This window comes from Serinus canaria, chromosome 2 (assembly GCF_022539315.1).
Source record: "Serinus canaria isolate serCan28SL12 chromosome 2, serCan2020, whole genome shotgun sequence".
NCBI classification, from domain to species: domain Eukaryota; kingdom Metazoa; phylum Chordata; class Aves; order Passeriformes; family Fringillidae; genus Serinus; species Serinus canaria.
The window spans coordinates 30,568,688-30,586,962 of NC_066315.1; the positions used below are offsets into that span (position 1 = coordinate 30,568,688).

The window sequence follows — 18,275 nt, forward strand, 5'->3', positions numbered from 1 at the left end:
ATTTCATGCAATTTTTTTTGTCATTAAAAATGTAATAAATTAACTTAACTTGAATCGCAGATGAAAACTTTGTGGTAATGTCTGTGTAGTTACAGATCACCACAGAAAATGGAGTACCATCATTTTTGGCTATGGTGAGAAGTTTCTTAGAGTACTGTTGGTCAGGAGTGAGCGATACTGGTAGAGATAGCTACGAAGTTCTAGACAGTTTTGACTTATTCCAAAACCCTGAATTAAAGTTATTAGTGCTGCTTCTAAAAACACTTCAAGATGGAGCTAAGAGGTAACATATGTTTCCACTATCTCTCAGTCCATGATTTTATATAATTCTCAAACCTCAAATACAAAGGAAGAAGTAATTTTTAAATAAAAAACCCTTCATCATCCCATTTGGAAAGCACGATTATTTTTAATTATAGCACCGTAGTTTAACTACAAATATTATTTGTCATATCGATGCCATAAGTGACCAGGGTTATGTCAAATCTCTCTAAATAACAGGGCTATGTATCACACTGATATGCAAATAGGAAGAGAATCCAAGGTGATAATGGTTAACAAAGGTAAGAAGAGAGACATCCTTGTGTTTCAACTAATCTCCAGGAATGAGGGATCAGCATGAGGGATATTATCTCCCATGTGCCTCATAAAAATTCCATATGCTAACTCCAGATCATCTGGTGAGGGCCATGGTCAGAAACAGGATACTGGACTAAGCATATCCTATGCTCCTTGTACAGTATTCCAGTGCTTTGTACATTCCTGTGCAGCAGATGTGAAACATGCCTGCAATGCCTGTTCTGCTTTAATTGTTTGCACTCCTGTATTTGAATACCAGGTTTTGGTCACCTTACCAAGCAATTGCTGAAGCTGGCTGACGGCCGTGTGGTGCTGGCACTGGAGGGAGGACATGACCTTACTGCCATCTGTGATGCCTCTGAAGCCTGTATAAATGCCCTCCTAGGAAATGAGGTAAAACATAAATCATAGCTGGTGGAGACAATGAAAAATCTTTGCTGAAGCTGCTGTCTTTGATATTCTTTTAGTAACAATAGCGTCAGTCCTTTTTTTCGTTTGGTATGAAAAACATGGAATTTGAATAGGTCTTAGAAATGAACAGGCCTGGTTGCATAAATACCTCTAACTGAGATGATTATACAAATTCATTCATTTATGCCTAAATTATTCCAAGTTCTGAGTAATATTTAAAACCTCCAAATTGCTTTTAGTGATGTGTTGAATACCAGACTTGACATCACTGGTAGTCGTTGGTGCACATATCATCTACTAGGAATGGACCTTTTAGGCATCTCTCATGGGAAAAAAAAAAAGACTTTTTCAAGGTAACTGATAATCTCAGAAAGTGGATGTTGCAAAGGCATGTATTTTGCAGTATTTTCACAGTTCACTTCTGAAACATTAATAAAAATGTGTACAAGATTAAAATAAAAATTATAAATGAGAATTCAGATTGATCTGTACGCAGTTGAAATGGAGTTTCCAACAGTTATCAAACACTGTATATGTTAACAACTTTTGAGGAGACTATAAGACTAAGTAAATATGAGTCTGTGCTGTTTATGTATAGAAATGCAAGATAAGGATTCCTACTAGTGAAAATGTTTCTGTTGTCCATTAAAAAATATCTTTTATCCTATAAATACAGTGAGAAGGGAAAAAAAATGCTGAAGGTGCAGCCAAAATAATTTATGAAGGGACAAAATCCTTTACCATAAATTGTGAGTTTTGCAAGATCTTGTTATAAAGTGGAGTGTGCTACTTTGTTTCCCCCTCAGGGGAAGTCTTAAAAGCTGTATAATCTCTCCAATCAAGTGTATTAGTGCCAAATTTCAGGCTAGTCTTCCAGTTCCCTCCCACTTCAAGGCTTCCTACCTATGTGAATAAGGTGAAGTAACGTGTCTTCTGATAGATGTTGGGTAGAAGAATTTTTTAAGTGTTCTTTTAAACCTTTGCTTTTCATCTTTGTGGCACATCAACAATGCTTATTTTTTTTTACATTATACATGCAATGAATAAAGTGTTAGTTTTTTCAAAGATATTCTCAGAAATGTTAAACAGACACCAGAAAAAAAAAAAAAAAAGAGAAAGGTTTCAATGGGTTTTATCTACTGTCACCTTTGACAAAATCCATAAGGAAAGTTTTCCAGTATGGTGGTATATGCTACTAAAAAAGCTGCTCAGCTCAGTGTTAGTTCTTTTTTTTAGGTACTGAAATATGAATTACATTACCCATCTTGAGGCATTTGAAAATCTTATTAATGCAGCATTGCCTTCCTGATCAGCTGCCATTCCAGGGCACTCTCATTGATATTTCTGTTGTCTTCTTCCCTGTGATAGTAACTTACAATGCCAATGGCTTTTCATAGCATTTCTAAACCCATTCCCTGAAGTTTTCACCCTTGTGTGACTAACGTGAATGGTTCTATGCTGATAGTGTGATGTATCCTCCTCTGTGTAGGTGCCTGGGTCTCTCCAACCAGTTATGACCATTTGGTGGTGCTACCCATTTATGGAAACTGCCTTATTTTGTTTTACCACTGTTTCAAACCCAACTACTATTTCTGCTATCACTGGATGAGAATGAATACAAAAACCCACATGCAGTCATTTTTAATGCACTTGTAAAAGAACATAGTCATTAATAACTTAAAACATCTCAGGCAATAAGCATTTTTCTCATGTCCTTTTGCTAACAACTTTGTATTCTGGGACATGCATCAACTGGTTTGGTGTGGTGGAATTTCAAAGACAAAATATGCTATGGCTGTGAAGAAAAGTTCTCCAGAGAGGATTTTGCTATCAAGAGTACCACAAGAACCCAACATCAGCCAAAAAGAATAAGTAAAGGTATTGCCAAGGAACAGACACTAATGGGAAAGTCCAGTTAGCAGTTAGAAATAGATTTATGAAAATATGCACCATATGGCCCGCACTGTTTGATTTCAGTACACTACTCATGAACTTCTGCAGCAAACTCCAACTGTGTTCTGCCAAGGACGGAACTTTTTTTTTTCTTTAAACACCCAATTACTATAATTTGAGGATGCATTCTTCCCTGAATGCAATTCTTTACAGGTGATTAATAGGATAATTATAACTTATTATATGCCTTTCACTTTTAAAAATAATGGTATATGCTGCACCCCTAGTTTAAAAACTTTGGCAAGATTAACTTCAGTTCTAAACACTACACATGTATTTGAACTCAAATTAGAAAGGTTGGGAAAGGCCTTTGTGAGGTACCCTGCAGTTTGTCAGATGTATTTATTCATGTGCTGAGGATTAGAATTCATAAACATTTTGCAGAGCTTTTTGAAAACTTTTTCTTTTCTTTTGTTGTTTTTGGCCAGGACTTTTCAATACAGAAATTCACTGCTTCATGTGTCCTATTACCAATAGAATAACACTTTAAAAAAAAATCTAAAACTAGCCAACTTACAACTTTCAACTTTCAGGGAATGCTGGTTTGATATGTTTCCTAAGAGGTAACATTAAATTTAAAATGCCAAATGGCTTCTTTTGTTCGTTTCTCTCAGAGAACCAAGAAGGAAAACAAGTTGACATCCAATATAGATATATTTTTATTTATGCATGGCTTAGAGCGTAGTGATTTATTTAGCAAGATAACTTCTCACTCTTCTCTTAGAAAAAAGTGAGTGAAGACACTAGGAAAGTAGTACTCTATCAAATTATTCTTCTTTAAATAATTTGAGCCTGGAAGTAACAGAGAATTTTGAGAAGATCCACACCCTTTCTGACAGCAACTGGAAAGAAGGCAAGACTCCCTATGGTATCTGAAATGGCTCAGTTTGGTATGGTTTGTGAATACCTCCTTAAATAATAAGCAAACTACAAAGGAAATTATAGAATTAAGGATAAACTTCAAAAATATCAATTTTTAATTAGAAAGTTTATATGGAAAAGTACTTTTAAAACATTTTGATATCTTTGGTATTCTTCTCCATGCTTCTGTTTGCAAGCAGAAAGTTTTCATATCACTTTGAGAAAAATCCATTTGACCATTTGCAGACCTAATTAGAAGCACTTTAGGTTATCTCCTTGGAAGGAAATCTTCCTAAGAGGTGAGAAGAGATTAAGCAGCTGGGTGCCCTTGAAATCCAAAATGTAAACATGGAAAACCTTCTGGAAGGTGAAAAGGCAAGATGACCATCAGTTGCCTTAAAATATCCCTGAATTTTCTCAACATTATTAGAGAACTGGTCCATTAGAAGAGCATCTGTCAAAACAAAGGAAAAGATGGATTCAGATAATTCCAAAAGAATCCATGCTTTTAAGCCTTTCTGAGATTATGATATGCATGCTGAAAATTAAATTCTTTCACTTATTGTGACACACTTAAAGATTCTACAGTTTTTCACACATTGTTTATATAGATTTAAACCTCATTTTTAAAGTGTATATAGATATACATATTACTTCAGTTAAGAAAGCCACTGAATATTAAGATTTATATTTTACTCCAAGAAGTCAGTGGAAAATTTGGTTGACTATTGAGATTTTCCCCCTAAATCTTCATTATGGAGTATGGAAATTCCACCCTATTTTGCCCATCCTATCTTTGATGCTATAAAGAGCTCTGGTGGTGGTGAGTAATGCTGCTCTAGACATGTAAGGGTACGTGTTCTGTTGTCTTTCCTCCACATTATTTTTGAAGAGGCGCTACTTGGATTTAAGAAATCCTTGGGTATGGATTTTCCTTGAGTCCAGTATGCTAAATCCTACTTTATATTTCCAGCATAACTGTGTTCATATAGGGGTTCTTCTGCAGCCAGAAAGAGTAGAGAAGTATTCTTTCAAGTAAAAAACTCTGAATCAAAACCTAAGGATTTAGCTCTTCCTTCATCCCATCCCTCTTAAAGCAGCCAGTTGTGATATCTCCACAGGACACAGAAGTCAGTTTTAACATCGTGGTCCCTCTGATCTGCCTACAGGTTTGGGCAGTGTCTCAGCTCCTGTGGCACAGCAGTTTTCTGTGGAGTGTAACAAGTGATAATTAGTCACAGATGGGGTCATGCTCTTCTTTGCACAGAGGAAGCAGAGAAGTGCAGTCCACAGCGCCTCTGCCCAGCGGGACCCTGCAACAAAGGCGCAGAGAGGATGCATGTCTGCTCTCATTCACTCTGGCGGCCAAGGCTGAATTTGGCCCCAAGTGTGAAAACATTTTTAAGTGACTAAATTTAACATCTTCTAGTAAATATTCTTCTGGCTTGAATTTCAGTCTGAGGCAGAATTTGACAAAACATTGTGATTGGTTGGCTCCCAAGCATGCTTGAAAACTTACACCGGACAATTTTCTTGCAGAGTGTGAAGTATGTGCTTCTTTCTTGCAATCTGTTGAGCTGGCATTTGGGAGGGGATGGTAATTTAAGTGGAAAGCTTGTACTCTGCAGCTTTCCTGCTGATGATGAAAAGTTGGCATTTTCTCCTTTGTGGAATTCAGTGACAATCTTGGGCTACTTGCCAGCTAGGCAGTGAGCTCTGCCAAGAGGGCATTAAAAGGGGTTATTTACCAGAACAGGTAAGCATTTCTCTCTCAAAATGAAAATATTCATAGAAGTGAATGTGGCCTCAGATCAATTTTAAATTGCATGGTAAACTTGCTCACAATCTCACATCCTCATTGTTAATCTGACTCTAATGAGAGAAAAAAAATTAACACAGAATCTAAAACACCTGTCAACTGCTGCTTGCGTAAACCCAGAGTCTAGAAATAGAGATCTGGATGGGACAGGAAACTGGAGCAATGTGTGTGCCAGAGGTCAGCATCGTGACATCAAAGTTCCCAAGGTGAGCAGTGCTAGTCAGGAAGTGCTTTGGCCAAGGAAACAGAGAATATTCCGATTCCAAAATTACATAATTCCAAAGTATCACTTGGTTTTCAGGGACTGGCAGGTGCTAATGACCCTAATGACCCTTTGTGTCTTTGAATTTATTCCCTGATGAAATCTGATATGTTTATTTACTGCATTGTAACCTTTGATCACAAAAATACCTGCCTGAATTTCTTATAAATAAACAGAGAGTGCAGAAGCTCTGAGAAAATTGCTAATGTAAGAACACACAACATAAGATCTTTGGACTTGCTCTTCTGTAATCATAGGCAGCATTAAGAGCCACAAAGCTCAGTCTTTATGCTGGTAGGTTTTTACATAGTGTAACCAAGAAAGGGGGGTTGTGATTCTTCCCCCTGCAGCCCTGGCATCCTTGAGGAGCCTGTCTGCCTTCTCCCCTTCCTCTGCTTCTGGCAGGCTCTCCGTGCTCCTTACCTTCTGCTTACACTTGCCTCACTTGTCAGTAATCTCTAACTGCACTCTGCAACAATCTTCAGTGAAGCTAATCTTGGTACTTTAAAGCATGACAGTGCTAAAGACAACACAGATATTTCTAGAATTTTCAGCTTAATAAAGACTGTTGTAGTTTCAGATTCTCACCATGTTCCCAAGGATCAATTAAGATCCCTTTCTGGGCACATGAAATTTCCATCATTAATTCCTTCTTCAAACTTTTGTTGATATGCCTCTGGCAAATTTTGGCATACCAAGTGATTTTTTGCCCATTTACATTGTTTTTCCTATTTTGAAAATGATTAGTGGACTCAGTTTCTACATTAATTTTCTGCTTTGGACACAAAAGCCCGATTCAGCCATGTAAAAGCTTTGAAAATGTGACCCTTTGTGTCTGGTCCAAACTGTCTCTCCAGTGGTTTGGTTATTTCTGCAGACTTGAGCTGTTCTTCTCTGAAAGATTGCTTTCCTGATGGTGTTTTTCCAGTGCTCTTTTCAGCTTCTTTTCTGTTAGCCTCCAGATTTAGTAGCCTTTATGATCTGAATGCCAGTAAGTGTAGGAGTGAAGGTGATGATGCCATATATGCCAGGTGGAGAGTAATTTCTTTTGTTCAGTATTGGGTCTAACTGCTGATATTTTCCAGTGTGTCTATACAGTTGTATGCAACCTGTGGATAACTGCCAACAGGATCCTCCTTTTTAATGCAGGCAGTCTAAATTCAAAGAGTATAGAAATAGCTGCCATAACCCACTGGCTTTACTTCTGCAGTGATTTTCTAATGGAACTTTATTTTGGGCTATGCAAGATGAATGGTGTAATGAATTCACTTGTGGAGCCTGATAAAATTTCCCTGATATGAAAGAAGGTCCAAGGTCTGTTGAGCTGTACTTAAGGATGAGGAGACAGAAAGGCTTAGGAGCCTGCCTCAGCCAAGCTTGGAATATAAAATGAAAGTTTTGTGGAGAAAAAGAGTTAAGGAAATGATCAAACATGCCCATTATACTCACGTCACCTACAAAATTGTTAGTAGTGCTAACAGATGGAGTAGTAATTGGGATAGGTGTTGGATGTTTTACCCTTTTTCTTCTTTTAAGGATTCATCAGCTTATTCTGATTTCTAAAAACACATCTGCCATTTCTAAATAATCACCTGATGTGTCTAGATATTCAAATGCAGCCTACTTATTTTAAGAAAAATTCTATGCTGATTAATAAAGAGGTGGTTTTGATATATTAGGGAAAATCAAACCTTTTGGGGTTTGTCTCTTACAAAAATCCAGCTTTAAGGAGGGCAACAAAATATCCATGTTTTAATAGAAAATCTCCTCTGTCTCTACATCAGTTGTTCCCATCTTAATAATTAGTACAAATAGTACTAATTATTAAGATAATATATTATACAATAATATAATATTTTAATATAATATATTCATAGATTACATATTAATATAATATCTTAATAATTAGTACACAATAATTAATAATCAGTACATAGTACAAAAGGTCTACCTAAAGAATCTTATATTCAAAGGGCAAACCAAGACACAGCTTTCACAAATTGCAGTCTGGCAATTCCATACCTTTTACTATTATTTCTACTGCTATGGCCTGGAGCTATTTTGTTCTGTTTTAGGGAAATGAATTAGTCATCAAAGCCTTAAGAATTCGGAAATCGATGAAACAGAACTTTAAACTATTTTTTGCTGCCCCTGATGTGTCCCTGCACCTAGTATGACCAAAGAGAACTTCAGGATTTTATATTCTTCCTAGCCAAATGATAGATTACTTTAAACAGAAAATGACAAGTGATAAAGCAAATGCTATTTATCTGAGTAATTCAAGGTATGGATTATTAGGGTTATTATATGGATTATTGTTCTGAAACCTGTAAAGCTTGATCTGTTGGTTGGCATTTTCGTAAATATGCAGTTTCCCCCCAGGCACCTGCATAACCAAATAGAGCCACCTATGAAGATGATAAAGTAGATGTGGTTACAGGATTGCTGAAGTATCTGAAATACTATTTGTGTTGTAATTGCTGTCTTTGTGCTAATTCATGATGCATACTAGATAGGAACAATCTTTTCACTTTGGCCTCTGTGAACTAAGTAGCACTGGGACCCAGTCAGGTCCAACCAGCACTTCTCTGCATGCTTGAGCACTGAGCAGAATGGGCTGATTTATGCTATGTGAAAACAAAACATAGTGCTATTGTTTCTAGCCAGAAGAAAATCTTCCAGCTGCAATCCCATATGGGCTTCTAAGGAAATAATGACATGAACAGCCCTATTCATTATAGTTACCAAGACTCCAAAGGACTGGTGATATTTGCAATGTCTTTATTGCTGACAGGCATTCACTGCTGATTGTAGTGGCAGGATCCCAGAAGTTTTGGGATTTGTAGCTGAGCTTGCTTAAAATAGCACCACTGAGGGAGTATCCACACTGCAGTTACTTCCCACTGTGTGTGCTTGGATCAAAGTTGATTTTATCTAGCTGGTGAGTAGCCATGCAGTGGTAGCAACCTGGAGGACAGTATATGATGGCTACTGAACTATTAACTTTGCAAAGGAAGCTCCTTGGGTGGGCTTCACTTGACCTAGTTTAAAATAGACCCAGGCAGACTTAAGAAAGGAGTTTTGTCTGCAGTACAGATGTCTCCTGTCAACGGTGGCTGAACTTCCTTATCTTTAGAGAGGAGAGATTGGTATTGATATTGCTCTTTTTTGTCCACCTTGGCACAGTTGCTACCCCTCAGGATGCAAGCCTGCACACCCAGCCATGGCAGTTAATGTGGGGAAGCAGAAGAGTTTCATGACTCTTAGCACAGTTCAAGGAGAATGGAGTTATTACAGTGCAAGGAGAAGCATTAAGCCCAAACAATTTTTTACTTTTTTCCTAGGAGAAAATGTGTGGAGGGTGGGCAAAAAAGCAGATGTGGGTGACATTCAAAATACAGTTTATTTCTGATATTTATCCACTGCAGGGCAAAAATAACTATGCAGTAACTGAACACTACTTTCTGCTACTGCAGTCCTACTCAAAGAATATACAATTAAACTAGGAAATTAAAATGCAGCTGATTCTGTAAAAAGCTTACTTAGGGAAATTTACTTCTAATCTGCATGACCATTTTTTATTTGCTACTTTATTTGAAATTAATGTTAAGCTAGTAAAAGCAGCTGTGTTTTATGGTTTTCCCCTATAAACCTTAAAATGTGAAAGATGATTAGGTGAAATGACACCAGAAAAATAAAGATAATAGAGTGCACACTTTAGTTCCAATGTGGCTTCAGCAAGGTTTTGTTTGGAGTGCCCAGCTGCGTATACAGACACAGTGGAATTTGGTTTGTGAGGAACCTACAAAAATTACACAAATAACTAGCATTTTTTAATGAATAATACACAGACATGCACCTGCTTCAGAGACTCCATAGATTAGTCTTGCAGCCAATAGAAAAGCCCCTTGGAATTCAATTACATGGCTGGAAAACAGAAAACAAAATCATGACTATACATTTAGAACTGATACCAGCAACATATTAACCAGTTCTTGGGCTGAGCTTTTCCTGAGGATTAGTTCATTTCAGTTTGTTTTATGTCCCTGTGGCTTATTGAATATTTATATTATTCTATTCTGTTCTTTCAGCTGGAGCCTCTCCCGGAAGATATTGTGCACCAAATCCCCAATATGAATGCAATAGCTTCTTTAAAAAAGACCACTGAAATTCAAAGTATGTTTCTCAGTTTGAACTGGTGGGTTAGTGGGCTTGGGGTAATTTTTTATTATTAATTAATGTCATAGAAATTATTGCTTCAGAGAAAAGAGTGGGAAAATGTTTTATGTATAAATTGATATGTTGTGTCTAATATTTATATACATGTATATGTATATGCTTTTATTTTTATTTCTTCAGCATCTCTTTGTTTCTGCCGCATATTTAGGCTTGAAAAAGCAACCCATTAAAATTTTTTAAACATTTCTGATTCCTGAATATTCCCAAATCTTTTCATTCCAGAGCAGCTTGGATGAAATAGATGTTTGTCAGTGAGGGGCAGGAGCAGACAGGTATATCAGAGCTCTAATGAATAGTTTGTCAGATTCTGTTTTTGCAGCCCTTTATGAGGTACTCACTTTGAGATTCACATGAGCTTGAGATAAAGCTAAAAAGCTCCAGTTAGGCACTGATCTATGGAACAGTGTTAAAAAATGCATTATTTTATTGTTTCTGAGACAGAGGACACATTAGTGTTTCACTTGTGGGCTTTGACCCCGACCCTTAACTACCCAGATGTTTTAGGGCATTTGCTCACTGAAGAACTTTATGCCATGAATTGCTTTAGTCCAACTGAGCATGTATCCCTTAAATTCTCTAATCTTCTTGTCTCTGCCATTTTACTGAGCCAGTGGGAGCTTCCTGACTTCTACTGTTTTCTGGCTCCTTTAGAATAACAAATGAATAACAAATGTTTTCCTTTATTTGAGATGAACCACAAATCAGTGGTTCCCAACCAGTGGTTGGGATTCATCTACATAAAATAAATGCAAAAAAAAAGAAAATGTTTTTAAAAGGGACACCATGCCCAATTCACTGCTCATGCAGTACTTCTCCATCTGATTTTAGTTTCAAGGTGACAAAATTCATTGTAGGTATATAATTCATCATATATATCCAGTATACACCTAGACATGGAAAAGCTCTAATTAAGTCAGCTGCATGTAATATGTTCCAATAAGTCCTTTGTGCTGAGTGGTATATCCCTGGGTAGCTCATGAGTTAAAATTCCCTGTTAATAATCTGTTAATGATCTGGAAGGAGTCAGCAGGTTAAGGAGATTTGTGTACTGTGCAAGATATAAGAGATTTGCAAATGATAATAAGGGCAGAATGCCACACACAGACCAGAGACACAAGGAAAAGAGATGCAATTCTGTTTGAAATAAAACGTGTATGTAATGGAAAATGGATCTGCAACCAAAAAAAGGGTGTCTTGAGAAACAAACAAAAGAATAGGAATACACACAATTGATGGCTGTTGAGAGAGAAGTGGATTTAGGATGAAATATACAGTGTAAATCTAAGAACATAGTCCAGAGCTCTGCAGAATGACTCAATTTTAACACAATTAGGTTTCAGCTGAACTGGTACAGTCGTACAGTCCAGTGGGCTGTTCTGAAACCTTTGTCAGGCTGCTAAGGGTTTAGACTCACTTAAATACAGCATTCTGCCTTTTCTTGCAACTACCTAAAAAGTGACATTTACCTCATTTTGTCTGGAGAGAGACCAAGTATTTGGAAGGAATATGCTTGGATGACAGAAAGGAGCCCTGAAGAAGTTCAGTGCAGCTTTGTGATGTATATGTAGATCTAAGAGAAGCAAGTACCTGTCCAATATTGTACAGAGTTAGGCAGGCTGGAGAGCATTAGGCTGTTGAATAGCACCTCAAGAGGTACTGAGAAAGCTTGGCTTGTTTGGATCGTGGCATTGCCTTTGGATATTGGGTTTGGATTTCTGTGATCCAACTTTCACAATTAATATTATCAACATTTTATACCAAATCAGCCCCTCCTGTGTGGTTTTTTTTTGCAAAACCTTGAAGTTACAATACTTATATACTAAGAGACAACTTCTTTTCTAACTAGAAAAGAATTTCTATAAATGTTTTGTATTGAGAGTTTTGTATTGACAAAGCTCCTTTGAAAATGTAACAATTTTGGAATTAGTAGTTCCCACATGCATGTAACAGGCTATTTCTAAACAATCCTGTTAAACAGCAGAATGCCAGCACCAAACATTGTTTTCCAAGCAAGCTGTACACCATATCCAAATCTTTGAAAGGCAATTACAAATGCCTATAGGAGTGACAGAAACATTCCCTTTTATTATTTCCAATTTATTATTGAGTCAGCGCTCAATCTTTGAAGGAGACTTCAGCACATTTTCATGCTGAAAGCCAAAGCATACCTAGAAGACTGTTTTGGCTTGATTGTTCTCTCCTTGCAATCCATGATTGCTCAAGTTTTGTATGAATGAAACCAACAGCATGCCATGCTTCATTTTTTCCCTTGAGCTCCAAGTTCTTCTCAATGAAGAACTGGTAGAATTTCACATTCCAGTAGAGCACAGTAGAAATGGCATTTTCAGAGACTGGAGTGGTTTGAGGCCAATACTTTTTGACTTCTTTTAATTGCCAATCCACAGCTCCTAACAAAGCTTCTTGGGAGCTGTGTGCTGTGATTGGCTCCCCATTCCGTAACTCTTGGCCTGCAAATCTTTTGACTGAGCACGCATTCAAGGCCTGTAGTTTTGTGTGCAGCAGACACATGTTGTCCTGGATAAAAAGAAGCTTGCAAAGCTCTGCTGCTTACCCAAGGTGTTTGTAAAGTACATTTTTCTGATTTTAAGGAGAAACCTATCATTGTTTTTTCACAAGTATCACAGAGCCCTCTTCTCATGAGGTACCTGCTGCTACCTGGATGCTGTTTCTAATTGTGACTGCTTAAACATTTCCTCTCACAAGCAACAAACACCCTGCCAGGTAGTTCCTTTCTCTGGGACCCTCCACTGCAGTATATGGGCTGCCACCTGCCTCCTGGCCTGACTCTGCTCCCTCTCTTTCTGAAGCCCCTCTCATAACACAGCTCTCAGTGTGGGGAAACAAAGAACACCACCAATCACTTGGGAGTGAAGGGCAGTTAAATGGGTGCAGAGAGCCCACTAATCTGCTTGAATTGGCCCTGAGTTTTAATGTTACAAGAAAGTCAGGATTCAGGGGGCAGCTGGTGTGCAAGCCTGTGTGTGAATGAACGAATGTGATGTAGCAATCCTCACTGATGCTGTTTTATTGTTGCTGCAGGAGAGCAACACAGTGGTAGCTGGGTACTAATATTTTATTTTATGAATAAAAGCCCTTGAAAACTCCAGCAGTGAACATGGGTTCATTTCTTTTATAGGCAAGAGGGGGTATTATTCCCATGCCAACAGATTTGATTTTCTTGCACATCTGTTTCTGCAACAAAAGCCCCACCCACTCTGTGAACATTTAGCTCATAAATTATAGGGTTTGAATTGGGTGTATATTGCAAAAACTGACTTTTGTACATAGGATCTGTGAGAACACTGTGGAATGCTCATATAACTTTTTTGTTTGTTTTTAGTGTATTTTTTTAATGAATAGAGAATATGGTCTCTGAGCACAGTAATAATAGAGAATATTTTTGTCTTGTTTTTATAAAATTTGCCAGGCTCCAATCATTGAGCCTACTGTTATGCACATAACTTTTTAGCTCCGTCTTTCATGTTTTTGGAGCAAAGCCAACCTCCTAACACTTAATCTCAACTTTGTAGGATACTTAATACACTTTACATTTTATCCCCAGAAGGTCCCTGTTATTTAAAGATTCTGCTAACTACTCAAACGTGCACACTATTAGAGTTCAAAGAAACACTCCGGCCATGCTCACTTGTTGTTCTTGAAGATTGACTTGGGCTTTCATCTTGCAATGATGTTTTTGAATAAAGACATTTTCAGACTTTATTGACAGCTGCTTTCTCACTGGAGGGAAAAGTTCATCCTTCCAAAAGCCTGAAACTGTGTTGAGAGCTGTGTTACCAACTAAGGAGTTTTCAGCAGCCTTTCTGCAGCACAGGCAGCACCACTTCTGGCCTGGCCTCCCAGCTGTCAAAGCCTCCAGCTACCCTCTGGATAAGCACCTCAGCTCAGCCTGCTGCCCAGCTGCCAAAATCCTCCTTTTAGTCCTTGGAAAGGTCTCCTGCTTGATCCCCTCTCTTTCACAGCTGTTGAAAACCTCTGTCTAATTCTCAGATAAGTACCCGATCCAACCTCTGCAGCAGCTGCTGAAAGCTTCTTGCTAAACACTGAGTAAGCTCTGGTCCAGAGCTCCCAGACTTCCCAAAGCTCCTAATCCCCAGGTGTCATCCACCTGGCAATTAGTGAGTGCTCAGTGTTTTACTGGACTGTTAAGAAATATGTATGTAAATTTGTGCTTATTCATGTGGTTTCCAATAATCAAACAGTTTCTTAATAGCTGTGCTGCTATTTCTTAATAGCAGATCATTTTATGTGTTTAGGATGAGTCACCTGCCATTATATTTTGCATTGCTTGATGAGTTTCTTCTGTTGCAGGAGGAAATCTGAAAATACTCATGCTTTTAATCCACTGCTGTATTTTTACATAGCAGACCAGAAAGCTCTATCCCTTATGATATCTGGCAGCTTTCCAGCAACAGCCAGTTCATATATGAAGGTTTTAGCTAAATTATTGTTCTAGTATACGCCCTGAGGTTGGAGGAGAAAGAACATCCAGGACTAACAAACCTGATTGTTCTGGCAACACCACTTCAGTCTGAGCTGGCATTTCTGACTTCTTTCCTTTTCAAGACAGTGCTGTGTGAGCACTTTGTACAACAATGTACATTTTTTACATTTTGCTGTCTCTGCATCGACTGTGTGCCATATCAGAACTTCTAGTTATTAACTCTGCTCTGAACTCCCATCACCTTGTGCAGATAAAGCCAATAGCCTTCCTGACAATCTGTGTTCATTAGTCTACTCCTCCAGTTTATTACCTTCTGGGGAAGGGTGTGACACAGCTCTTGGAACGAAAGCGCTTTCCAACTTGGCATTCTTAGGTTCAGAAATAAACCTCTTCACTGCAGTCTGAAATTTCAACTGTACTGCTTACACCACAGAGATTTTAAACTATAATCACTCAGTGTTGTACTAAGTGATTACTGTTCTTGTACCACCATGCTAGCTAAAATTCCCATAAATTATTATGTGTGTTTTCCTTAGGCAAGTACTGGAAGTCAGTGGAGCCATACTCTGTGCCAGTGGATTGTGCTCTGGCTGAGTCTCAGAAGCAGGAGAGGGAGGAGACAGAAACAGTATCAGCTATGGCCTCTCTTTCAGTGGATGTTGAGCAGTGTATTCCTCAGGAAGGCAGCAGGTAAGAGCATGAAATTATTATGGACAAAAAGGTTTTCTCTCCAGCCAAGTAAAATGAAGAAGAAAGGAGGACTAAGGGTTGTTTCAAAATTACCTGTTAATTAAGATATCCGGAATTTTTCATCCCCAGATTTCAGTTCTCCCACTTAGCCACTGGAAGCAGAGATATTAGCAGTTTTTTGGGGTTGGTATCTCTATTTCTGTACTAAAGTTCGTGATTATAACAAGAACCTTGTTTTCTTCCCGTGTCTACTTCTTGCTACTTCATAAAAACTGCAATATCTGTATGAAGTAAATAGACACGGTCAAGTGTAATCAACCATATTCTTCTCATTAGAAGCTTTCAATATCTCTTAATTTTCTAGGAAGGCATTCAACAAACAGTCAGATAAATTTAGTAAAAGTGGACTTAAATCACTAATGAGTGATATTAGACAGGCATTAGAAGTTACTTCCCTGGAAGAAATGTGAACAGTGCCAGCATAAAACGTAAAGCTATCCTGACCAGGATTAGGGCCAACATTTTCTATGTACTAATATGAAGGTACACCAGCAAAGAATGAGAGTGCTGGTTTTCACAGCTTGTCATCTGCTTTTTACATTAATGAAAATTGCTTTCAACTTACAAATTAAGAGAATTATGCAGTAAATGCTATTGTGTGTTTTGCCAATTACACGTGAAAAAAATACAGTAGCCATCAAATATTGTGTCATCTATAATCAGAAAAGCCACTGGAGAAGTTTTTGGAGTTTCCTATTTTTTTTTTTGTTTTAAGGACAAATACTCCTGGTCTTCTCCAGTAGAGAAAGACACAAAATGTAGTGGAACTACTTGAGTTCCGTCATACACAAAAAACAGGGAAGGGGGGAGGAAAGATAAAAAAAGCCTTATAAGGAGACTCATCAGCTCATCAGGCTGTAGAACAACAGCAGAGAAAGGAGGGAGCTGTGGTAGGGAGAGCAGTGGTGGGAGTGGAGCCAGAAGGATCCATGGCTCCTACATTGTGACTGCTTCTTAGTTGCTTCAGTTCTTTCCTCCTGTGTTGTGTCTTTTAATCAGAACTGAACTGATAGGCACCCAGGGGAATAGTGCAATGCTCAAAGCTGTGGATGTGTTTGGCAACGAGCATCCCTCTCAACAGTGGCAACACTCATCTGTCAAAGAATTGAGGCATGGCTCAAAGGGACACACAGGGAGTGGAGCTAGCTAGTAAAGTTCACAGTATTTTCATAATTACCTTTCCAATTGTAATTATATTTAATATGCCATGGCTATTCTTGTGCTAGGATTATTGCAGACAGCATTATAAACGCTTAGAGAAGAATCCATGATGAACACAAGATGTATTTTAGATTTGTGACTGTGGTAATCAGTGCTCAACTAAGGAATAATGTAGTTTTTCATATAAGTTTCTGACAGTTACAAGACACTTCTGCTAGCTAGGGACAGAAGAATTCCCACTTGTGTGTGCATAGCTCTGAAATATAAATAATTTTAGTTAAAGTATTGGAAATAATGCAGTGAAGCAAATTAAAGCCATAAATTGTCTGGAAAAGGGCATGGTTAATTTTGTGTATTTTTACATTGCTGAGAATAACTAAAAATTTTATTTGTTATGTGCCTTCACTCAAAACTACTAAGAGCAAATGCTACCCCTACATGATTTGAACAAAATAACCCTTTGACTAACGCTGCACTTAATTACTGTACTTATTACCTACCAGCTGATAACCTGTGACAGTTTCCACCCATTCTGAAAACAGAATTTCAGGGCAGTGCTGAGAAACATGGCAGAAAATGGATGTACTGAAATGTGCACAAGTGGAATTCATGTGGCTGCCAGATTCATTACACTTCATCAGTTCTGGACTCTTGTAGGCATGAATCCATTGTGATGAATTGTTTTGTGGAAAAATGACTTCGTTTGGAATATCTTTTCTGGTGCTGCAGACATTTGTCAGCAGCACAAAAAAAAAAAAAAAAAGCCTATGCACTCATGTGTCCTGAAATCTCTTTCTACCCTTGTAACCCTCAAAAAAGTCACATGAAGCCAAGTTGCCATTGGAGAGTGACAGGACAAGAAAAATGCTGTCCCACTGGACCAAAATTGATAGTTAGGTTTTCTGAGGCTTCTAAGCATCATTATCATTGTTTTCTTCCTGATGATTGTAAGGAACAATATGGAATCAAAAGTCATTCCCCTGAAAGTTGGATTTTGAGAGTCCTCAACAGCGAGGAAACCTGAGAGGACCTGCCTGCTCTTTGAGTGGGAATGAAAATCCATCATGGAATGTCCAGGGAGTGAGTCTGTGACATTGCATGCTTTGGGTTCTGTATAATTTACTTCACTTCACATAAGCACACCATTCATTTCATAGGTACATAGCAACACAAAGCAGTAATGTAAAGATGAGTTCAGCTTTGCTTTTTCACTTTTTTTAATGCTTGTTTTAATAAATTACCATGTATGCAATGCACCTTCTCCAGACACTTCCTACAGCGAGCAGAGGGCAGCAGGGATGTGAGGAGTCATGTGGGGTCTCAAGCTTTGTTAGAAGGTGTGCCCTTCCTCCTACTGGTGTAGATGGGGTCACCTTCTGAAGACCTGTTGCAAGCTTTTGCATTGAGTGTTCATTTGGGAAAGTTGCTTGTGACAGGTAGGGTGGGAGCAGAACGGGAAGCACCATGGCTGACAGGGCAGCCTGAAAGGTTCCGTCCTTACACCAGGAGTTAGTTTGCTTCCTCTTAATTCCCACCACGGTCAGCCAGGCTGATAGTTCTGGCCTGTAACTCCAAGGCTGTTTCTCTGATTTGATGGCAGAGATCCTGTCCACTTCAGCTCTGGATGGTCAGGCCTCCAGATGAAGAGCAGCAGCAAGAGTCTCTTTGCGGGAAACTCTGGCCAGTTATGTTGGAGGATATATTGGTGTTGGAGTGAGATGACTCACTTTAAACTCAGATTTTGGGCAAAGCAGTTC

The 18,275-nt window shown here is 38.3% G+C and overlaps 1 protein-coding gene across 1 annotated transcript in view; it reads left to right on the top strand.

Annotated features, from left to right (window-relative positions):
* Nucleotides 1-18,275, top strand: part of LOC103812865 (histone deacetylase 9) — a 149,874-nt gene that overhangs the window by 118,991 nt on the left and 12,608 nt on the right. The window contains exons 12-14 of the mRNA XM_050970996.1: nt 839-972; nt 9,977-10,061; nt 15,144-15,297. Coding sequence (XP_050826953.1) covers nt 839-972; nt 9,977-10,061; nt 15,144-15,297 — 373 coding nt within the window. The remainder of the gene's footprint in view (nt 1-838; nt 973-9,976; nt 10,062-15,143; nt 15,298-18,275) is intronic.